This window comes from Empidonax traillii, unplaced genomic scaffold (assembly GCF_003031625.1).
Source record: "Empidonax traillii isolate 1590-97213 ecotype Southwest subspecies unplaced genomic scaffold, ASM303162v1 scaffold386:size1297806, whole genome shotgun sequence".
In the NCBI taxonomy this organism is placed as follows: domain Eukaryota; kingdom Metazoa; phylum Chordata; class Aves; order Passeriformes; family Tyrannidae; genus Empidonax; species Empidonax traillii.
Genome location: NW_020955579.1, coordinates 1,101,819 through 1,126,713, shown reverse-complemented (window position 1 = coordinate 1,126,713; position 24,895 = coordinate 1,101,819). Strand labels below are relative to the sequence as shown.

Sequence of the window (24,895 nt, the reverse complement as noted above, 5' to 3'; positions counted from 1 at the left end):
ATCGTATCTCCCCTCTAACTTCTTTGTGACCTTGACCTACCCTGCTCTGCTTAGTTGTCTTTCACAACTATAGCCTGGCAGCTGGCAGAACAAGCCACCTAAAACTTATGCATAAACACGAGGGCAATGCAAGCTACCATTTATGCAAAGTATGTCAAATAAGGAACAGTTCCTCTGAAGTTACAGATTCTCTGCTACTTGTCCTTGTCTTCTGAAGTCAGTATTTAAAAAATGTGTATTAAAAACATCAAGGCGGCCTCAAAAGTTGAGGTCTGTGGCAGTCCTTATGGCACTTGGTCTGACTAGAAAGTTCCAGTAAGCCTGCTGAACATAAAAACTGCTGACTTGAACTTCTATATAATTTGCCCGAAGTATTTAGATTTTCAAATCTGCAGCATTGACATACCCAGTCAAATCTGACTACTGCTAAGCAACAATGCAACTTGCTCTCCCCTGTCCACTGCAACCAAGTAGAGTACCACACTGTCTGGTGCTCCTCGGGCTGTCAGTGGCATCGCAGATGGGGCTCTGCAGCCAGTTCACGCCCAGGAAGAAATGCTACATCTTGGCTCCCCCACCATTATCTTTAGAGGCAATCATTGCATGGGGTTTCACTGTGCCATCAGGAAATTCATACAAATGTGAGCACTTATGAAGCTACTATTATTATTTGCTATTTGCATAGTGGTAGCTGCTCATGGGCTCTATTGCCAGATGAATCCTCTTGAGCTATGTGCATGGTACAGGTATGCTGAGCCTGGGTTTCCCATTAGCGCTGCCCAAAGCAATGTCTGCATTCCCAGGCTTAGGCAGGGCAGCTACTGCAGTCTCTCATGTTTATCCACCCCTGTGTGCAGAAAACACAGTGCAGTATTCTTAGCATCTATGCAGCCCATAGTGTATCCTTTCCATGAAGGGTTGTTTCCTTTCAGAAACGCGCTCTCAGCACACTTTTCTTACATCTTTCAAGCATCAGTTCTTTTAAGTCAGCAGAGTGCCAAAACCTGCAGGAGGAGTTTTGAAATGAGGTGCAACTCATTCTGTGTCTTCTCTTTGGCAGATTTATTTCTTTTTTCTCAGGAGTTGTATTTCTCATTCCCAAGAAGACAGGAGATCCTGACAGAGATATGATCTGATCACTTCCTGAGGCAGTGAACTCCTCAGGCTAGCCAGGGCATGCTGCGGCTTGCTCTTATGTTTTGGGTGGTGGCAAAACTGGGTGGAGGAAGATCAGACAGAATACCTAATGATATGCTGGTTCTCCCATTAGCAAATACCTCACTGCTGACATTAAAATGGGGGAAAAAAGGAAACTTTAAATTATGAAATCAAATAGCTGCAAGCAATATGCCTTTTCTTGTAAAGAAGCTACACTGCCTTTTTAAAAAATAATTTATTAATAAAGTTTTAAAACTAAAGAGAATTCTGTGCCTTGAACACAAACCCAGATGAGAAGAGCACTTGTTCGAGCAACAGGCAAACACTGCTCTAACTGTGATTGAGTATGGACACCCAGAGATCTAATCTGGACTGATAACAGAGCCAAAGAGCCTGTACCCAGTGGGGATTACAGTGTCTCCCTTTGCTGTCCTTGAGATTATATTGATGCAGTTCTTCCTGTCTTTCTGTTAAGCAAGAACTGCGGAGTTCTCCTTGGAGTGCACCTGCACATATACACACTTTCATTCACACTCACACATTACTTTTCTATAATTCCAGAGGGCGGTGCCTTCCTCTAGTTCTATGACTCCAGAAGTGACTCCAGTTACTGCTCTACACAGCGTGAGTCAGACCAATCTGAATTTTTCATCAGTAGAAACCAAGTTACCTCTTTGTGTAACTCAAAAGGGAATGCTTTATGAGTAAGCAGGATAGCAAACTAGAAGTAACTGATTCAATTACCTAAATAGACACCATGAGCAGGTAGCAGTTATGAGATGTGCTGCATGCCAAAACACTACCTTGACAACAAGTGCGCACCACCAGAGACAGAAAAAGGTCTAATGCACAACTGCAAACGTGTCTTGGACTCAGAGAGCCAGGACTGCTTTTTGTGTCTCTGCCACTTAATCTTGTTTGTTCTGTAAGGTAAGATCAACCAACAAATTTCGATCTTGCAAAGACATGATGTGCAGCAGAGTGATGACATTGCTTGCTCAGTAAATCACTTCTGCTTCATTCTGTCGTCGCCCTGCTCTCTGCTGCAGCTTTTGTGAGGCATTGAAATGAACTGCTTACCAAAGCAGTCTGTCTGGTGGGAATCATCTGCAGGGATTTTAGAAATAAGGTAGCAGTGAATTACTGTACAATTACAGTCTTTTGCAACTAGAGAGACTGATCAGAAACAAACTGCACAAGCTAATGCTGCTTTCTCATCTATTCAGACTCAAAATGTCCTACATTGTCCTCCCTTTGGGCAGTGACTTCTCTTGTAGATTAACAAATGCCCAATTGATATTTTACTGTCCATAGTATGATCAAAATATATCCATGAGTAAAATAAAAACTAATACTTTTCCCTCTCAAACTTGTTTTCAAACAAGGGTTGGTGGATTGACTCTGACTGGATGCCAAGTGCCCTCCAAAGATGCTCTATTAGTCCCTCCTGTGGACAGGGGAAAGAAAATACATCAAAAGGTTCCTGGGTCAGGATAAGGGCAGGGAGGGATCACTCACCAGTTACCATCATGGGCAAAAGAGAGTTGACTTGGGGAAATGATTTTATCATCAGTCAAATCAGCACAGGATAACGAGAAATAAAAACTAAACCTTAAAAATATCCGTCCCTGCTCCCGCCCTGCCTTCTTCCTGCCTGTAACTTTACTCCTGAATTCTCTACCTCCTCTCCTCAGAGGGTCAGGGAGGAGGGGATGAGGAACAGGGGTTGTGGTCAGTTCATCATGCGTTGTCACTGCCACTTCTTCCTGTTATGAGATGTGCTGCCACTTCCCCTGTTCCAGTGTGGGATCCTTCCCACAGGTGACAATCCTCCACAAACTTCTCCAACGTTGAGTCCTTCCTGAGAGCTGCAGCTCTTCATGAACTGCTCCAGTGTGGGTCCCTTGCATGGGGTGCAGTCCTTCAGGAACAGGTTACTCCAGTGTGGTTCCCCTGTGGTGTGAGGTTTCCTGATAGCAAACCTGCTCCAGTGTGGGCTCCTCTCTCCACAGGTCTACAGGTCTGACTGGGAGTATGCTCCAGCACAGGCTTCCCACAGGGTTACAGCCTCCTTTGGGCTTCCACCTGCTCTGCTGGGGTCTTCCATGGGCTACAAGTGGATTTCTGCTCCACTATGGACCTCCATGGGCTGCAGGGGCACAGCTGCCTCACCATGAACTACAGGGTAACCTCCACTCCAGCACCTGGAGCACCTCCTCCCTCTCCTGCACTGACCGTGGTGTCTGCAGGGCTGTTTCTCCCACATATTCTCACTCCTCTCTCCACCTGCAATTGCTCTTGAGCAGCAACTTTTGTGGTTCTTAAATATGTTATCCTAGAGGTGCTATCACCATTGCTGATAGGTTGGCCTTGGCCAGCCCTGGGTATGTCTCGGAGCTGGCTGGCATTCATGGAGGGAGCTTTGAGCAGTTTCTCACAGAAGACACCCCTGTAGTCCTCCTGCTACCTAAACTTGTCCATACAAACCCAATACAGAGGGCCTCAAAACACATTCCATGCACAGGTTAGGCACAGCATTAAGGAGGGAAACTGAGGGCTGGGGAGTGGCTGATAGGAAGACAGTGCAGGCGTTAGTGGCTGAAGCCTATTGCTGCTTTCTGCTGTCTCCATCTTAATTGCCAGGAGGGAATGAAGTACTTGTTTCTCAAAAGCCCAAGAGGGCAGCTCAAGACTTCAGTCTGACCCCAGCTGCCATTGTAGCAGGCTCAGCTCCTCTTCCAATGGTCACTGCCCACTTTTGCTAGAGCTGCTTTCTATGCAGACCCATCTCTGCACTTGGCTCCTGACACCTCTGGACATCCCAGTCCAGGATCAACACTGCAGAACTCTTCAGAGAATGTGACTTTCACATAAAAAAAATTTAAAAGTTCAGCACAGAATACAGTACCATGTCCTAAAGGCTAATCACAGAGTGGAAAGTCTCTGCTCTGGTTTGCATCTTTTAAAAGAACTCAAATCAACTAAATAAACCATGCAATCTGTATATGCAGAATTAGATAAAGATGGCACTGAAGGGGATAAAAGTTTTGACTATAGCTATGGTGAATGAAAAATATGTTAGCTACAAGCTAGAGATCAGAAGTGGAGTATTTATTCAAAAGCATGCCATCCTGTACCCAGCACCAGCAGGGAGGCTGTGACAGCAAGACCCAGCTGGGCTGCACAAAATTAAGGGCTGGTAAGGACTTCAAGCAGCGCCCTCCCAACCCAGGTCCACAGGCTGCTCAACGTGGCCCAAACCACTGGCGCCCAGCTGGTTTAACTAGCCTCTGAGGTGTCTGACTATCCTCTGCCTCGGGCGTGCTGGGCTAGTCCAGCAGCGAGCCGGCCATGCACCCAGCCAGAGCTCCCACAGGTCCGGCTCCAGCTCCCAGCCTGGGGCCCAGCTACAAAGGAGAAGAAATCTTAATTCTGCCTCAGCCTACTTAGATGGTGACTAACAGGAGTCCCAGCAGGTGATTCTGTGCCCTGGGAGCACAAAGAGGTGGCAAAAACATGGTCCTCCTCTGTTAAAGCCACACTGAGTAGCTGAGATGGCCACATATGCAAGTCAGAGCCCCCTGACTGCATCCGGCTTATACTGGAATGGCAATAAGGAAGCAGGTTCTTTAGTTTTTGTTGACTCTTCTTTTTTTCATTTTAGCATGTGAAATATTTACAGAGGAAGTACTTCGAATTGAAAAGAAACTTCTAAAGGGCAGCAGGTGAAGAATGTGGAGCTTCCTACACCTTCCTTCACGACAAATCAAACCATGTTCAACTTCCTGTTCTGTTCAGCATCAGTGTCTCAGTGGTCATACCACGTTTCCCTTCTGCTGCTGAAGAGCTGGTCTCCTAATGTAACAAAATGACCTTTCTGTGCCCTTCTGATGTAAAACCCCCAGTCCTCAGAAAAGAGGAATGAGTTGTGCTGCTAATGCTGAGGCACACGAGCACAGGAAGCACAGCAACCCCTTGGTCTGACAGGCCCAAGCGGCAGGGTAGTCCAAGAGCACACCTAGGACAGCAGTTACTGTAAAAAGGGGCAGCAGAATATTTCTGTGCTTAGCCAAGCAACAGAAAACATGTAAAATATGAACTGATACTGGGGAAATGCAGGGAGGAAGCACATGTAAGAGAAACAACTCTCAGAACAAAGTTTCTTGAAAAGAAATGCAGCTTCATCAAACATCACTGAACTTCCCAACAAGACAGTTGTCAAATCCATAAAGAAACTCCCATGAGCAAAGAAAGTCAGAAACTTCTGGTATTACCAAGCAGCATATACTAAGGTGGGTGCATCTCCATGGGAAAGAATATTTCACATCCTTCAGCCATTTCCTTGCTGTTCTTTTCAACTCGTTCCTAAAAATAAGTTTGTAACAAAGCAATTTTTCAACACCATTGGTAGGTTTGTTTTGCAGTTCTCTGGAAGTTATATATAGAGCTTTTCCTCTCTGCCTGGTACAGGTGAGCTTCTCTCCAATCACTCTTACCTGGTCCCAGACTACCAGCCCATCAATGATGTACAGCACGCAGATAACAAAGCAGGGACAGGGCTAGGTGACCGATTTCTTAAGAAATTCATGTATTTTGTTGCTGCAAATTAAGCTGTTTGAGGGGAATTTCTATCTGTCCCCCATAAAACCCTGCTTTGGCCACATGAGAAGGAATGATAGTTTTTGGCTGACTCAAAAGATACTGAGGCACCCCTGGAAGATGCAGGTATTCGAGGGGGGCCACTCGTCTTGCAAACCAGCAGAGGGAATGGTTTTTTCCATGCTTGCCACAGTATTATTTTCTTCCAAGTGACTTCAGATAAAGCTGGCAGACCAATGTTGGGAAATGGCCCATTCCAGGGAGAAAGCACAGGAGAATAGATCCTACCTAGCAAACAGAGCAGGAGTTCTGGGAACATACATTTGTATGGTGACCACACACTAAATACATATGAATACACACACACATATATATATATACATATATATATACGTACAGCTGTATTATAGGAAGACATATAAACTAATATCTGTGTAGACAGGTGAGGTAGTCGGATCACAGTGTGATTGCTGCATTTCTATTGTTGTAGAGATTATTAAACCAGTGGGAAAGATGGAAGAACCATTGGCCTGCTCCTAATCTAGAATCTGTCCTTACATTTTGTGGTTGTTTCAGGTCCCCTAGGAGCAAAGTACTCTGGGAAACTTGCTAACCTTTAGGGAAAAAAGAGAAGACAGTCAAACATAACTTTAGCATCTAAACAGAAGGTTTATGGGAGCCTGCCCTCATTATCTGTAAAAAATAATGAAACTGCATTTTTTTCCAGTTCTCCCAGGTTATGGCTATAGAGAGGGTAGTTTCTTTTTAAAGTTGAGCCAAACCAGAAGGGAATGTCCAAGTTAAAGTGTTTATCTGGGTGGTATCAAATCAGAAAAGGATATTAGGGTCTGGTTTGTGCAGACTAGAATTATGGACCAACAGTCTCCTAACTTTTACTGGTGCTTGGGTGCCTTATTCAAAGCCTATTGTTCCAAAATCTTTTGTGAGTAGACATGTCAGACTGTTTTGAGGCTGGGAATCGAATTAAAACCATGAGAGTAGCCTCCTTAAGAGTCTGCCTGACAGAGACAGCACTCCTTCCACCACATGGAGAGGACTGGTGAAACCTGGTCTCACACCAACCTTCCAGAACACTGAAGCAATGGGCGAGTGATAAATACGTTTCCTGGCTAATCAACTTTCCTTAAACTTGCACCTCCACAGGCACATGTTTACAGGGTATCACAGGCAGTGAATGTGGATCCTCTGGGCCCCACTTTCTGGTGGTTTGACCTGAGCAGGATTGTAGCAAAGGAGCAGCGCAACCCACCATGATTTGCAACTGTTTTGATCTGCTTTCTGATACCCAAGCTGCTCTGGGAGGAGTTTGTGGACTGGCTAGATTTCATTGCAGCTGTTCCACTCCTTTTTTCTTTTTTTTTTTACATGAATCACCTCTTAACTCTTGTGATTTCTTTCCAATGAGGTACACTTTCATCCACACTTAACCAGCTCTGCAGGTGGAGGGGAGGAGCAGCACCACCTTCACTGGGTAATGTGCAACACATGAGGATGCGGTATTAAAAAAAAAAGTTGGATTTTTCAGATGGAATAAATTTTCTGAAAGAAAGGAGGAATCAATTAAGCCTATGAAAATCTTTATATATAGTTTTACTAAGAAGGTTGTCAGACTACTTAAATGTTATCTCAGATGTGACTCCTGTCTTAGTTTTCCTAGATAATATTCAATAAGACTGAAGTTACGTAAGTTCCATGAATTACCATAAAATTCTGCATCTTCTTGTACTTAGATACATGTAGAAACCATACAGTTGCTTTAGGCTTATCTTTGATTGCTAAATCATGATATTTGCACTGTACGGTGAGAAACCATACACTAAGAAGCCAATCATTAAGTATAAATGAAATGTGGATAATGACTGAAAGATATAATTTGGCTGTTGTTCAGTGATCTAAATTAAATTAATGGCTCTTATTTTGATTTCACAGAGTTAATGAGACCTGTGGCTACACGTCATGCAATACGACATGTGCTCTAATCTCACAGAAAAGCAACCTGGGAAAGGATCTGGCACCCAGCATCCTAAATGGTCAATGTGACACAGGGACAGCCTATATGAAATATTCATTTGCATTAATAACTGACTAGAAGAACCAGCTTTGTAAGTCTGCACCTGGTTATTAAGAATATTTTGCTAGGTTTGTGAAAGAGGGTTTCATTTTCCAAATTAAATTAAGCAGTCTCTTGGTGAGTGAAGGATACACAGCAATATAGTATTCATGTAAGTGATGAAGTCTGAAAAAGAATAGTACTGACTATGGATTTGGTCCCTCTTAAATCTAAATGTAATATTTTTAAATTATTTTATAAGCATTTAAAGAAAGGACTTCTTAACAGTGAGGTACCTTGAAATCCTAGAGAGACACTTGATCAAATTAGAGCTGATGAACTCAAACCAACTGTTATTTTCATAAGACATGGCAAAGAAAATTAATGCAATTAGGCTGTTGTTTCATCATATTTCAACATTTCTGAAGTGCTTTCAAGCAACAAAAAGGTTAGTGATGGAAAGAGAGACCTCTTCCTGCAGAAAGACTGTTGTTATAAACACTTGTAAAGCACTTTTCTGTTTTACCTCCCAGAACCAATTCAGGGACCTCCCCAGAAGACTCTGTCTCCTCACTGAATCCACTTAAGATGAAAAGGTCACCTCCATTCTCTCCCCGTCGCAGACCTTCTTCTTGTCACACCAAAATTTTGGTTTCCTCTGCTTTCCAACAGCCAAGTGACGTATCACCTCCAGCTTGGGCTGTCCCAGAGTTAGCAACATCTCAATAATATTCAGGCCAGCAACTGCTTTAGGTCAGATGTTCCTCTGTGAAGAACTGTTAAGTATAAAGCTGTTTATAAGATGGGGTCTCTTCAGGTTCAGACCTAACTTCCTTCAGACTTCTGTCTGTGTTGACATCTCCAAGGCCCTTAGCATTGTGTTTGTGAATACCTCACAGAACCTAAGGGCCTTTACTTATGTGACAACCTCATGAGGTGGTTAAGCATAAGACCCATTTCAGAGACAGAGAAGCGAGGTAAACTGAAATTTAACTGTCCTGTCAAAAACCTGTGTCTGAGTTGTGATGAGAAATGATGTGCAACGTCACGAGCTGTGGTTCAGTGCCCTACCCATGAGGTCTGTTTGATGTAAGCAGAAAGAGGTCTGCCCTCACTCTGTTATCAGTGAAAACAGTATTACTGAATTAATAGTAAACACGCTCCAGTAGGAGGAATTTTCTTCAGGAGGAATAGCTCTTTAACCTACTACAGATTTTCTTTTCACTTTTTAAACCTTCAAGTCCCAGACCCTCCATCTTAATTACCTAAGGTACACCCATATCTTTCAAGATAAATAGTTTATAGGCATAAAAGCTGTTGGTACACTTCGTAACAACACACTTCATTGTCTGCACATTTGATATTTTGGCAGCACACTTTCAAGACCTAAAAATCCAGGTTGGTAGGCAGAGACATACAGTACAAGTTTACAAACCTGTGCTGTCCTAGAAACACTAAGAGCTCGAAAACTTTTTGACCTAACCAGAAGACCAGTCCTAAGACTCAGTCAGACTCTTGCTTTCCCTCTCTTTTCCCTTGATATGTTAGGCAAATACCAGTGTGGATTTGGCCTGATAAAGCTGGACAAAAGCCACAGAGAATGAGTGAGTTTTAAGAGCGTCCCTGCTTGCATCTCTCCTCCACTGTCACACCTCTTGAGTTTGCGTAAGATCAGACCACAGCAACTGACCTAAAACACGGGAGAAAATATTTGGATTTTCTCCCTTTTGGAATTTTTGCAGTTGTTCTAAGTGTTGCAATTGCTTGCATTAATGCTCCTCGATGATCCCCTTACTCGCACCGGTGGACTCCAGAAGAAAATCAGGCACAGATCAGAATCCATGATGCGGGGGTGCCTAACTCCTTGCAACATGAACAGGTACAAAAGCCATGCTAGTGAGGTAGAAAATTCATGCCAATACTCTCAAAAACTCCTATTCTCTTTTTCTAATGACTTCAGTTGATAAAACTACAAAAATGCACTTTTAATACTATTCAGTAGCAATTGATTCTGTGGGAAATTCATTTTGAAAGGCATCTATCCACCTAAGTCTTTGAAGGAACAGGCTGAAGACATAACCAGTGAGCCAACCATGGACAAAAACAGAACCCTAAATTCTCACTGTAAAATGAAAAAATCTAACTATTTCTAAGTCAGTCTTGCAGAGGACTGCAATGCTTGTTTTTGCAGGGATTTAGTACTATCATAACATTACTGAGAAGCTAAGCTGAACTTCTTTCTGCTCATATTGTATGCATTTCACTGGGAAAAAAAAATCACACTGGCTATAATTTTCTCATTTTTTCCTTTAAGAAAACTAAGTTGGGGCACAGATGTGAAAATATGTTACTGAGTCTTCTCTGGTGCTGAAATACTAAAGTAACTATTTACATGCTCATTCTAGATTTAGTAATTTTAGTGTAAAACTGTAAAAGCAGAGAAGGAGGTTTGTACTGTCATATTTTACCCCATGTTAACTGTGTTTAGACAATCATGTGCTCAGTTACTACAATTCAGTTGCTAGCAGATAATAGAAAGCACAAGAACTCCCTGTGTCCTCCCCAGTCTAGTATTTATATGGACTTATTTGGGACCATTATTTATTCTCTTGCAATGGGCAGGAACAGGAGAAAATTATGGGAAAAGCACCTTGGTCTCACAATATACTTTTTTCCTATGGTAACTGAACACCTTTAAAAGCAAGTTTTCAAAAATTACCAGTCATTTAAGAGCACTTATGTTAATCTTATTCTTTAAAAAGAACATATCCTCTTCAGCCCATGTGTCTGAAAGGCTGCAAGGTATCTATAATTTTTATAATGACTAAACCATTCTAACTAAGAGCACAATTTTGACAAATGTTTTAGACTAGGAAATGTTTTTAACTTCCCAAACTCCCCTAAAGCTTGTAATGACTAATGCCTTTGTTCTCACTTAAAATTTTACCTCTCCAGTTGAGAAAGGAGAGGGAATGCATTATTTGAAAACGTTCACTTTCTTTGAGGAGGTGTATGTGATAACTAGCAGTGGGCATCTGCTCTGAGCTCCTGTACCCATGCATCCCACAGTGAGCTCTGCTGGCCCTCTTGCACTGGAGCTACCCCACCACTCACCCTGCAGGCAGGGTGCTGCCTCCACTGCCCTGCTGCCTGCCCAGCTGTGCTGCTCTGGCTGGTTGCATGGCCATGCTGTCTAACTGGACTGGTGAATGATGCAGATAAAATAGTCTCTCCTCCACTTTTTTTTTTTTAACAACACGATTTCATTGCTCTTAATCACACAGCGGGGAAAACAAAGACTGCGGAAGGCCGGAACTTTTCCAGCCAGCCTTGGCACTAGAGAGTTCAAAATGTGCCACCATGCAGCTACTCTGCTCTGGGAAGACATTGAAAAGGCATTTAAGACAGTGGTTTGCGTCTCTGCTGGATCTTGTTTCAAACATGGTTCCTTTACAGAGCGACAGAAAATCCCAGGACTGACTCAAAATCTTGGAAATACACTTATGCTGCAGTCGAGAATGCAGCAGGAACCATACCAATGCCGTATTAAGTACCATTATGTTTACTACCAATTCTGTCTCTATAATCCACTGCTCTCAGTAACAGAACCGGGTTCCTCCAGAACATACTTACGCGAATAGTTACCATCTCTGCAAGGGTATGAGAACACCAAGAATTTAACAAGCCCCATCCTTCTGATGCCTTGGTGCCCAGCTGCTCCTCAGCCTCCTTCCCTGCCCATCTCCTAACTGGGAAGGAGAACAGATGGATATTGCAGCTCACCCACACAGTCCTTTGCCCAATTTGAAGGTGGTAGAGACTCATTCAAGGTGGAGTCCAAGCCACAGCATTGTCAAAAAAAAAAAAAAAAAAAAGGTAAGAAAAGAGGAAGATGAGCAATAATATGTTGTTTTTCAGTGTGGTGCTTGCTTATCCTAAAATCTGATTGTTAGCAGTACTGGATGTGTTCTATAATGGGATGCTCTGGCTCTCAGTACCATGAATGTGAGCAGAACTCTTGCTGATCTTTGCAGTTTTTAATCACTCTTTTTGGTAGAAGAATTTTTCTTTGCATAAATGCACGCTTACTTTGAGGTTTGGGCTCAGTCCTATCAAAATCCCAAAGTAAAATTTGAAAGAATTCCCCTTCCATCTCTAAAAAAGACTCCCATCACTGAACCAAGCTCACAAACCTTACTTTTCAGACCTCTTCTGTATCTGACCCAGATGCCTTTCTAGCAACTTTTTAAATGCAAATAATTTGAGTTTTCAGTTGGGACCAAAACCTGATGTCAGGCCAGCTCAGAGTGATTTAAAAATTGTGCAAATATTTTACATGGCTCTAAGAAATAATACATCATTTGTGCAGGTTTATATACCCATAAGCACATGCATACATGCCTGGGTGGTGTTTAGTATCCTATGCGATAAATTTTTTGGGAGGGTAATGAGGTCCATTAAAGTGACAGCTTGCTCTGTGGTTTCTGAGTGAGGGCAGATACTGTGTGCCTTGCATCAGCCTTTTTTTTCTCCTCAGTAATAAATCCTTCCATGTGGGTCCACTCCCTTCAGCCCTTCCCTCTCACTGGCAGATTTCTTAGTCACAGCTCACTTGGCTCCCCAAACCATTTCTTTGTCTGTTTTATTGACAAAAGTGCAAAGAAAACTAGACTTATTTCTTTCTCTCCCCAGGGACCTCAGTGAGCATACCCAAACAGTGACATCTCCGCAGGGCCCCCAATCAATGGACACTGTCATCTGGAGATTTTAATCACATTAACACCACAGCAGAGAAAAATCCATCTGATACTCCCTTGTTAAAGTGGAAAGCTCAACAAATTCTGCCAACTGCTGCAACTACTATTTGTAAGACTTATTTATATGTGTGGATAAAAATCAATCTACCACAGCTACTGCCTTCCAGTCCCTTCTCACGGAGCCTGAATTCCCTCTCCAGGAAATGCAATTTGATCCCCTAGACCTGCCTTCCCTATGATTGCAAATAGCTATATTAAGACAATCCTGAGAGCAGAGTACAAAAAAAAAAAAAAAATCAATAAAGTGAAGTTTTGTGAGCTGGTGGAAGAACCTGCACTGCTTACAAAGCATAGCAGAAAAACAAATGCCAGGGCCAGATCCCAACCAGTAGTCTGTAAAACAGAGAAGATAATTGGTGAAGGTAAAAGGAGTTATACTCGCATGCAGAGTCTTACAGAGTACTTGGTAGCTACACAAGGCCCGTTGGGTTTTGCTAGAGATAAGCAAGGAGCAATGGTCAGGCTGAAGGGCAGCTGCACTCAATCATTACCCTAGGAACATGAGAGAATAGCATCAGCTGCTTACAGGGGCATCCCTGTAATCAAACACTGCTGAAAAAACATATAACTGTTATATTAAGTGAATGAAAAACAATTTTTCAGCTCTACCCATGTATCCCTGCATCTCCTCTGACTTCCCAAGAGTCACTTACAAGCTAATCAATAGTAATCACCTATCATCTGGTCTTGCCCTCCTCAGTGTGCTGCTACCTGACACTGCTCCCTGATTATCTGGTATGTGGAGGTTAGGAACTTGCAGGAATAGTTTCTTGATGAGAGCTGTTACTTCTTAAGCAATAAGTCACTATTCCATCACTAAATAATATTTGGACTTCTGTTGTAGCTGAAGTTCCCTGGAACCCTGTGAAGGCTGTATACCTGGTGAGATGGTTTTCTGTCATAAAACATTTTCTAGTTCTTAGACATTTATTTCAGCAAGTCTGGACTGTGGTTAAATTAATAAAAAGAAAAAAAACCCAATTTTCAACTTAAGCCTTGCATGTGGTGCAAAATCTCATATGAATTAAGGAATCCATCTGAGGATTTCTAAAGTAGCCCATGAGGATTCATAAGCACAGTGTATCTCTTAAGCAATCCTTAATGAATGCTTCAGGGGCATTTGCACTTGTTCCTGTGTCTCTACTGAAATTATTCTCAGCATACAACATTATCTCAAGGCAATTTTAGAATAAGTGTAGTATTGCAGAGATTTAAATGATAATCCGAAAAAAGTGGCATTATCTAGTTCTGCAGGATAAATTAAAGATACTTATGGGATCAAATGTATCAACCTGGCAGAGTAACTGTCATGTATTGCACTGAAATGTATGTATTCAGGAGTTTGAAATTATCCTACGCAAATAAAGCCAAACAGTAATAAAGTAAAAGATTTAGCAGAGAATCAAGCCAACCAATGGAGCCAGCCATCAGTAAAGCTGTAAAACTGGCAGATAACAAAGTAAGCAAAATTCAAGTTACAGGAAAAGACTAGCATTTGACAGAATAAAGAAGGCTTGAAGAAGCTAACAGCTATAATACAGCTGTAATGAGCTGCTCAGATCCATAAATTTAATACCAACTGCAGGCCTGGAGCCACTGACCTTTTTCCAATCTCCAGGGCAGTACTCCTGCGAGCACCTAGAGAGGTTCAGATCTCAGGGACCTGCCTACAGTTCGTAAATAATAAACACAGATTTTTTATTCAGTAACCTAAGGAAGATGCTGAATGGTACAGGCATGAGGACACACATTTGTTTGGAAGTAGTTAAACTTGTCAGAAAACAGTGACTCTGCTAAACCACAGCTCAACACCCGTATGCAGCCGAGCCCTGTGTGCAAGCAGTGTTGGGTTTGGCAGTGTTTATTAACAGCTCGTCCGCGCATGAACTGTTGGATTTGACAGGTCATGCAAGTTAACACCTCTCAGTGTTTTATTCCCACTGTCTCCAACAAGCACAAGCTGTTGGGGACTTACTCAGAAGAAAAATACACGGAGGTTTCAGTTCCCCAGGGATTTCTGCACGGAGGAGGTTCTTTTACCACGCTCATGAACCAAGTATTGAGGTTGAGTAAAATGCAGAAGTGCTGCCACAGGGAGAGAGAAGGGAGGTTTGATTCCTTTTGAATTAACTGCTTTATCTCCAAAGCAGTTCCATTCTTAAGCCACCAGACAGATGTTCTGTATTCCTCAAATACACTTTTCAGTCTGCTCCCCATTTAAAATTGAGAGACAAACCTCACTCCCAGGGGCTCTGTTTTGAGTACCATCTGTGCTAAGTGGTGGCCAGCAAGGGCTCCTATAGGCTGGGACAGGCTGATCTCAGGAGAAAGGTGTAATTCAAGATGACACGCTGAGTGTCAACACACCCACTGATCGTGAGAGAGGGGAAGGAACAGGGGCAAAATGAGCACAATGGTTTTCCAAATAATGTACTGAATTCACTTTGCTAAGATGGTCATTTTCCAACAATAAAGATAAGCAAGCTAAGTGAGAGAAAAGGAAGTTTTAAAGAAAGGAAGCCAAGCTTAGCACTGAAAAAAAAGATTTTCATAATAATTTTTAGCCAATCCTTTCCATATCTCCTGGAATCAGGAAGGTCTCAGTAAACTGGAATCAGCCATGTCTCACAGTGACTCCTTAGTTTACTTTTAGTCAGGCCTGACTAGGTAAAACCAATTCACATTCAAAATTACTTTGATGGACACAACAGAGTCCACAGCGATAAGAGCAGAGCTAATGAAGGAGTGAGATTTTAGAAGAGAATAGGCACGACATTTTTTCGTATAACATTAGTTACAATTCTGGATATAGGGATAGTTATAATAAATAAGGTAGATATTGGAGATGCATCTTCTTGACAGTACTTTATTGGTCTTGTCTATATATTTTTATTAATTTTAGTCTTTATATTTTTATCACCTCTATACTATTTTTTTAATGCCAGCTAGCACTTGCTTTGCACTGTTTGAATTCACTCTACATAGCACTGTTTGTTCTACTACTGGGATTACAGTTAAGTTTATGAAAAAGAAACTTTTCTCCTTCAGCTGTTAAATCTCACACAAGGGATTTTTGTCTTCTCTCAAAGCATTCCAAATTCCTTCTGTTCACCCAACTTTCAACTTCTACTCCAAAATGGTAATTAAAAAGATGTTTCTTTATCTGTTACGTAAGAAAATCAGGTAAGCATATAAAGATGAACATGGTCCTATAGAAATAAACTGATAAGTATGTATACACTAAGCCTTTTACTGATTTGGGTTCTGAGAAATGCTTCACAAATATAGGGAATGTTTCACTTGGAGTTCAATTGCTTTTAAATTTATAAGCGAGAAGATTATTAATTCACCTGAAATGCTGCTTATTAATTTTAATGTTATTTGGTAAACATTCCTCTTTTCAGTAATTAATTTTATCTTTGAATGTTCTGTCGGGACCTTATGAAATTTCAGAGTATTTTAAGATTTTGATGGGTTGCTCAGCAACATATGAAATTAAGTTGTGTTTAATCTCCATGGCAAGTATCTGTCAATAGCAGCTCTTGCAACAGGACATAAATCTCAATCATCTTTCATCACTTTTCCTAGTTATAAACATGATAACTAGAATGTATTTCAGAGTCACAAATCCAAGCAACTGAAATAGTTTCTTTAAACATATGTGTAGCCTTTTCCATTCAATTCCGCTCAGAACTGAATTCCTCACATAAACACATCTGTTAGACTGCCTCGTCAGGAGCCTTCTGTGGAACAAGGCAAAGCCTTTACAGCATGCTGCTGTGCTTCCAGTAACGAAACAGTTAACAGCAGTCCCATAAAAGCAAAGTGAGTCACTTTCTTTTAGTGAGACTGTTTGGTTTTGACTTTCAAGTATAAGACCTATTGCTGTTGGAATACTTCGCTTTTGAGGCTCTGTTTAGCTTTGTGGCAGGCAGTTCTAGTGACCTTTTAGCTACATTTGATAATAATTTCTATGACTTTGAGAGAAGAAAGACATTTGGAAACTCTGTATTGATACCAACTCCTTTCCACCACTGCTACAAAGCATAGCTGGGTTTGAATTAGAATCTAAGCAATCTCAGGTGATGACAATCGCTTTGCGGTGGTGTGGTTTGGCTCGATGAAGAGATATTCCTCCTCTCACTGCACCCACCAGCCACGGTCAGGCTTAGGCTCTGCCTACAAATGATTGCATCACATTAGATGTTTTAGCTTCTTTGCCTCCCCTACTGATATGACAGTACTCCCTAAGGAAAACAACCTTTTACTATTATTAGTTAGTGCCTTGACCCTGAAACTTCTGCTGTCAGCCCCTGAAGGATGGAGAGCACATGAAAATGCTGCCATGCTGCTGGTCTCGTGTGACGATGAGGCAAACATGTTTAAGCTCTTCGATAGAGATGCTACCCATACACAGACTATTAAAGGAATTACAAAAATCCATCTGAGATGTAATGAAAACATGAATAATTTTGTATCCTTCCATGAATCCTGGCCTCAGCTTTGCTGATTTCTACAGATGCCAGCAAGACACTCTTGATACACTCCAAGTAAAACACGCAATGAATGGCCTTAACTTCATGCTCAAAATGTCATGAATATAAAAACTGGCAATTCAGGTTTGATTGCAGTTTTTTAACCTGAGGAAATATTCAGAAATACAGGGCTGACCATCACTTTGATTATACAGGTGAATCAGCAATGGTTTCCTTGAGGTTTTATAGGACTGAAGGGAGACCTGTTGTGTCAGCTTTCTAACACTGGGTTCCCACTGACACAGAGCAGCACAGGACTGCTCCCCCACGACCTCAGTACATAACCAGGCAAAGCAAAATCACTTAATTAAAGTGTAGAATGAAACAGAACAAAATAAAAGACTGGAAACATTTCAGACAACAAGTCTTCAATGCCTGAAGCAACTCAACAAACCTGCTAGGGACTAAAAAACCAAACCAACCCCACAACCCAGGAAAAATCTCTCAAACTAATTTCTCAGCAAAAGATTTCCAGAAGATCATGTTTTCACAGTGATTTCCAAGTGAAAAACAAGATTTACTGTCATTGCTCCTACAGAAGTTTTGACTGAGAAGTGGTAACCTGTTTCAGAGACAAAATGTTCAAAACTAGTCAACACTTTCAAAGGGAAATGAAGCTGCTTTTTTTTTTTTCCTCAGAAATCCTGCTGGTTGCCAGTGTTGACACAAAACTCACTCTTGACCGGGCTCCTGAATGCTCAGCAAGCTCAGCAGGGTGGTGTAGTTGTTTTGTTTATTTATAAGCGTGGCAAGTTTCCTACTGTAGCTGCTACCACATTTAAATGATCTTGGCAAGAGCAAAGCATACAGGATACATTCTGAAGAAGGACCATGTGATTGCCTGGCAGGCAATTTCCTCTTTTTTTTCAAGACCAAAACACATCTTTTCAGCCTCTGCTAAGTGTTACTATTTCTGAGGACATTTGAAGCAGGTAAAATGGTAGGAGTGCTAGAAGGGAGATAAACAAGTAGTCCAGAAAAAAGCCTCACACTGACCTTGAGGCAGAATACTGAGGGCTCTCCAGGCAGGTTTTTCTTTCCTCAGTACAACCACTTATGGCAGATAAATAAATTACTTAGAATTTCTGCAACGTATTGTAAAAATCTTATTATTTTAGCATCCCAGAAAGCCAAAGAGGAAGTATTTTTAGAGTTAAGGAGCATTTTCCTGGATCCATAATAAGTTTACAGGTGGAACATTGGCATCTAAAGTTATCTGAATTGACCTTTGGAGGAAGCAGGAATATCTTTCAAGCCAAGCATATAAATGGAACACCTAGTTATGCAAGGATCCAGAAAAAAAAACAGATCCAAGTTACCTGAAAAGTTTACAGCATTCAAAGTGCTTCTTGCTAAGAGAGTCTGTAAAGCTGGGAGTGATAAACAGTCCTAGAAAGCACAGTGGTGCTGAAGCACCAGGTAATGGATCTTCCAGTGAACACTTATAAGAAGGCTTCATGACAGGTTTTAATGATTTCTTTGGCATTTCCTCTGTTTTCCAGGCAAAAGTCAAGGGGGTTTGAATGGCATTGCATGTTGCTATGGAAGCTACAAAGGTTTCAGCCTCTGTCTTACTGCAAGCATTTGGAGTTGTTTTTCCCCCTTCCCTATTTCACTCCTCTTCATACTACTCAGCGCCTCAGAAGAGCAAAACATAGTCATAACATTTTTGTAATCAACTGATACCCACTAGCAAATCCAGCATGTTAAATGCACAGTGCATCTGTGTAGGCCAAACATCTCACACTCATATTAAGCTCTCCCCTCTCCACCCTGCTGTCTCATTTCCTGACACAGAGGAAAGGGCAAGTTCTGCAGTGCTTGGGGAACATTTGTCCCTGAATTGTGCTATTTGAGCTGAAGAAGGAAGCAAACCCTGCAGTGTTGAATCCTTTCTAACTGTGCCCTTCTGGCCAATGCTTCTCATCTGCTTGAGTAGAGCTCAACTCAAGTGCCTGCACTCTCTATGGTAGATTGATCCTGGCAACTTGTAGCTTTAAAACATGAAGTCCACAGTTTTTATATCACCCAGCATCACTCAGCAGCTCATGCTGGCCACGAGTTAGCTATTTCATATGATTATGATGGGAAACTACAATTAGAAAGTTTTGAATATGTTGATTTCAAAGTCCATCTGGACAGTAAATCCATGCTATTCCTTGATCACTGCATTGATCACTTATGACTTTGGGATGAAATTAACTAGTGAAATCGTTTTAAAAACCTCAACATGCAAATGTCAGCCACAGACCCACTTCAAAATAACATGAGTTTTAAATTTGCTCTGCACATCTTATGCAAAGGACAGTTCTGAAATCATGCTTCACCTCCTCCCAGACTGGGAGTTAAACTACAAAGCCAGTGTAAGCCAGATAGTTTCTACTGTCTACATACAATGAGAAAGTGCCATCAGAATGTGCATTTTGGGATCCTGCTGGCTACAAGCCACTTCACAAACTGATCCCCTAAATGAAATGCTATCTAGGAACCAATTCAACAGCTGCTGAAATTCAGCCATTACTGGAACAAAAGATGACAATTGCTTTCAGGACCTTAACGCAACATGATGTTAAACGCAGCCAGAAGTAGAGCATCTGCAACCAGATGAAAATTACAAATTTTCACAGTGTTAGAACTTGCTCTCAAACTTATCTAGATTGCTGAATATTTTTTCTGCTCTGAGATATTTTGAAGGTGTTGAGGAACAATTAAAACCAATTGAAAATAAAGGTCTTCTATTATTAGCATGTCCTAGCTGTTAGAAATACAATTTATTTTCCCCTGTCAGAGTTTTGGGAAGTCTCAAGGTGATATAATTTTGGAGACAAAATGGAAAAGCCATGAAAAAAGCCAAACTTTTCCATTCCTGCTTTATTTCACTCTGTAAAACCTCTCAGCTCAAACCATTCCCATCCTGTGAAAAATCAGGCACCATTCACAGCTGCTCAGTAAGCAAACCTGTTTTATGTACTTGTGAATTAATATATTCAGTAATTATTACACTGAAATTAGGAAAAGATACAGGTATCAGTGTTTGATAATGGTTTGTAAATGGTCTCTATGCTGTTGAGTGAGCTATAACTTACAGTCCAAACAGGCACTGAAATGGAGGATAATCCTTGGGTCACTTGTGTAATGTTACTAGTAAATTGTACCAAAAGTTCATTTGTTTGCAAGGGCTATTTTTATAAGCGTTTTTTTGTTCATTCATTTATCTTCAACCTCATTAAAAATTAGCATATTAAGCAGCTAAAATGGAATTCAGGTTGGTCAGCTGTATTCCTGACTTCAAAAACTATCAAGAATTTGAACCTGACATTGCCCATACACAGTGATATGGTATCACAGCCAGAGTGGGTGACACATAGCCAGAGAGATGTACATCACTAAAAAATAGCCTTTCCCTGTGGAGCCACCTTTTTGCTGCACTCACAAGCAATTTGTGATGGAATAACCAGAAGCCAGATTCCGATTTCAATTACAGTGGCCTAATTTACCTGTCATCAAAGCAGTGACTTTAGGTTTACTGTAATGGAGATCAGAGTCTTGACTAAATATTCCATATATAAATGCATAAAAATGTAATACCACTACTGAGAACAAGCCTAACATCTTAATGTGTTTATTTCCACTTGTAGCTTGCATGGTAAATTTATTGCAACGATAAGCGTTTTTTCTCATGTACTCCTTTATTTTCACCTTTGTTCTTCAAGAGGGTTATTGATTTCTCTCCTCTTCAAACGCTGTATGATCTGGCAAGTCAAGGGGGAACCATTTCAATGGTGAGGAGTGGATCAGGATACAACCCTGAACAGCAGAGCTAAAGAAATGCCATTTCTGGGTGAGCCTATTGTCGCACCAGCAGTGCTGTTGTACGTGAAGAACCCCAAAGCCCCTTCGTGGAGTGATGTCAAAGGCAGTTGGCGTGAAGAAGTGCCTACCTGAAGACGGCGAGGCTGAGAGACCAGAGCACTAGCGGTTTCCTCAGTTCAAATTTTGCTCGTTTGTTCATTAGGTGCCGACCACCAAATATAAAGGCAGCATACAGAGCTGAAAAGAGGAACGATTTCTTCCTGCAAAACAAAACCAAAAAATACCTGTCAAGGGTTGAATTAGTTTAGGTACACAGCAGAATCACATCACTGCTAAGGGCTTGTGCATTTCCTTGAAAGGAAACTATTTTGAAGACATTCCTGCATTCCCACCTGAGCTTATTATTTCTGTATGAGTCTACATGCCTACATATAGAGTCAGAGCCAGGTGCAGGCACAGGTGACCCTGGGGAAGTTCTGAAAAACAACACCCAAATTTGGCTTCCATTCTTCCCCAGTTTCTAATGACTGAACTTCTGTGAGGAATAGAATAGATATTACAGAGCCCAGACACACTTCTGCAAGTCCCAACTTGAATCAACTGATCACATTTTGTGCGTCATTTATCTTTTTCATATGAATTTTTGTTTCCTGCAGGATCCTTGCTACCTGGCAATTTAGTTACACATTGTTCTCTCCAAGAAGACCCTTAAAGATCATGAGCACTGCAACACAACATGATGAGCCTCGTGAAAAGCAGAGAACCAGCAAGGAGAGGTCAATAGCCCCATTAAGCAGCAGTGACCATGCTGGGTAGCATCGCCCTGCAGCAAAAAGCCCTGCCTGTGTGTGCCAGTTCAGGAAATCCAGTGCACTTGCTGAAAGGTCAGGCAGGGTTTTGTTAAGGAACTCCAGTGATACTATTCAAATTGCAAGTTTTATTTTTAAAACTGCCTGATAGTAGTCCAGCTCAGCAATAATCACCAAACATTTGAACTCTGCTGCTATAAGTCACTGTAAATCAACCATCAGAGGTCAAAAATAGAGTCAGCCTGGGATTCCTTCCCGCACAGCACAGTATTACACTGACTAAGACTTAATTTATGTACAGCATTAATGGTAGCCTAACTGGATGGGCATCTATTCAAGCACAGAATTTTCTCCACAAAATCTATAATTACATTCACAAATATTGATGGACTACGATTTTGCACCAGGAGGTTCTGGTTCTTTCTGGACTACCAAAAAAGAATGACAAACACTCTCAAGAAATGTAACTACTTCATAAACATCCCAGAAAAGGCAGCAGCAAGGTACAAGACCTTTTATTCCTTCCCATGCTGGAACCCCAAGATACAGGAGTAGCAGAGAGACCTGTGATCAGGTCATGGCATGCTGCCCATGCTTCCCGTTGGTGACAATGTTCACCCAGATTGTGGTCTTAAAGATTTTTTATAGGATTTTCAACTGGACGTTTAAATGAGAGTGTGTTGCTTCACCTAAAGATAAAGACAAGTACGTGCTGTGGTGTCACTACTGGTACCAAGTAGGTGCCACCTCCCAGCTCTTCCAAGTATGATTAGCCAGCTGAGAGTACCCACAGCCAGTAATATATACAGCACAGCACAGTCCTGAAGGCCAAGCAACACGTACAGCACGGTGTGGCACAGCACAGCGTGTGCCTGCACCTGCTCAAGGGAACTGGTACAAGGAACACGAGACCATCAATGGACACGGGTCTTCCTGCAAGGTTCAGAAAAACACATCTCATCGGAAATACAAAGAAAGCACATGCAGCCTTCACTCCAGATAAATGAATTTTATATAAGTTTGAAAGCTAAGTAAAAACTAAGTCCAAGGAGACTGAGATGTATCAGTGTGGATTCAGCAGCATGCCGTTTTCTGCCCAGTTAGAAACTCCTCAGTTTCTGCTGGTGTGTTTATAGCTCTTTGTTGCAAGACAAAAGGTAACCGCATGAAAATCCACCTAGTGCTCTGCACTGAGAAGGGAGGACCTGGTGCCTGTGGCTTCCTGAGGGAGCTTTAGCATTCATGCTGGCAAAACCCCCAGGAAGATCAGGATGACCACAGGTCTAGCAACCTCTCATCTTTTGCGTTGAGAGAGTCTAATTGCCACAGCAATGGTTATCACAACCAGATTCAGAAAACCACAAAGCCCTTATTCATCTCATAATACAGAAAAAAAAAAAGCATTCATTTTCACTTCTCTGGGCTTGAATTACACAGTCAGGGAAGGGGCAGAATCACCACATTTGATCGTATGATTGCAGTTTAGCTTGTCTAGACATCAGTAAATATTTGTTAACTAGGCTGGGTAATGACGAACCACCTCAAACCTGCTAGTATCAAACCTCCTAACTGTTTAGATAATATTTATGGGTTATAAGATAGAAGCAGGCTGTTGGTATAAGGATGGACTGCATTCTCATCTCCTTCCCTCACAACCTTTTCAGCAGCAGTGTGCAGAGCAGCCCATTGTCAATCTGGCCATGGGCGAGGGAAGGCAAAGGGAGTCTGATGGGCTGTACCCGCAGTTTGCAGTCCTGTCCTGGCTGCCCCTGGGCATCAGGAGAGATGCCTGCTCTCCATATTTCTGCCCCTTAAATCCCCCAGAAGTCTGAGCTTACAGTGCTCAGTGCAGACAGACAGCAGTGCACATGACCAGGTATGGAGATACGCACACACACGCACAGCTGCTTGAGCCAGGTCACAAGCAGAGGCCACACAGGAGGGACCCGGCAGCCCCACGCCATGAGGGAGGTGTAAACCCCCCACCTCACAACACTGCAGTGAGAGTCCCTCACGCCAGAGGCATGATCCATGCATGGAACTCCAAAGCAGCCAAGAGCAGTGAAGGATGACAGCTCGAGTAGTGCATGATGACATTCCCATTAGTGCAGGATGACATTTTAAGTAGAGCAGGGGAGAAGACTGCAATACAGTGCTGCCATGCAACTGCCAACAGGGAACAGGCTACACAGGCTGGCATGGGAGGGCATCAGGATTTGAGAGAAGTAGCTAGAGATAACTTTGCAGGAGGGCAGACAAGAAGCAATTAATTTCTGGATCATATACAGCCAAGACTTCAAAGTAATGGTTTGATTTCAGTTCTAGTTCAAGAAAAAAAGACCAGTTTGATTGAGTTTGTAGCTCAGGTCTGTGTTCCGTTTGACTTCCTTCTTCCTGAGCCAGATAATCTATATATTTACAGCACATAACATTTCATTTTGCTTCTTATTACTGAAACTATTTTTTGTGAGTTCTGTCAGTTTGATGAAGTCAATAGTTACATTACACTAATTAGAACAGATACATTTTAGATCACTTTTAACAGTTTTGTTCAGTATTATTTACAATGATGGTAAATTGTATTCCTCCAGTACACAGCTTTGTATCAGCAGTGGCAGACAAGAGAAGATTTGACTGCATGCATGATCTGAACCACAGAGAGCAGCTTCAGAGTAAGCAGTTTTAGACAAGGAGGGACACAGTAGTATTATCTCCATCATTCTGTTTTGACACCTGCTGATAACTTTTGCTAACTTTTTGCATTCAAAGGACTTTGAATTTTCCCCTCTTTGCAGCATAACAGTGATTGAAAGAATTAGGCAGCCAGGTGATAGAGTTTCAAAGGGTTACAGAGGTATGTACTCTCAAGATATCTGATTAACTGCATTACACTGGTATTAACTAGTTTCCTACCAGAGTTTTGATGACTGATTTTCCCAAAGGTTCACGACTATAGTCTGGTTCCTGGGATGGTGACACAAAGCAATGGCAATCTGACAGCACTGAATTATATCTGATAAGATTTTAGCCAAAGGAGAGTAATATCAAACAAGTATTTTTAAAGCAGAGGTTAGGAGTTGTTCTGGAGCACTG

The 24,895-nt window shown here is 41.8% G+C and overlaps 1 protein-coding gene across 2 annotated transcripts in view; it reads right to left on the bottom strand.

Annotated features, from left to right (window-relative positions):
• Window positions 1-24,895, bottom strand: part of ELOVL6 (ELOVL fatty acid elongase 6) — a 78,205-nt gene that overhangs the window by 5,425 nt on the left and 47,885 nt on the right. For both annotated transcript variants that reach the window (XM_027893309.1, XM_027893310.1), the window contains exon 2: window positions 21,122-21,253. In XM_027893309.1, coding sequence (XP_027749110.1) covers window positions 21,122-21,253 — 132 coding nt within the window. The remainder of the gene's footprint in view (window positions 1-21,121; window positions 21,254-24,895) is intronic.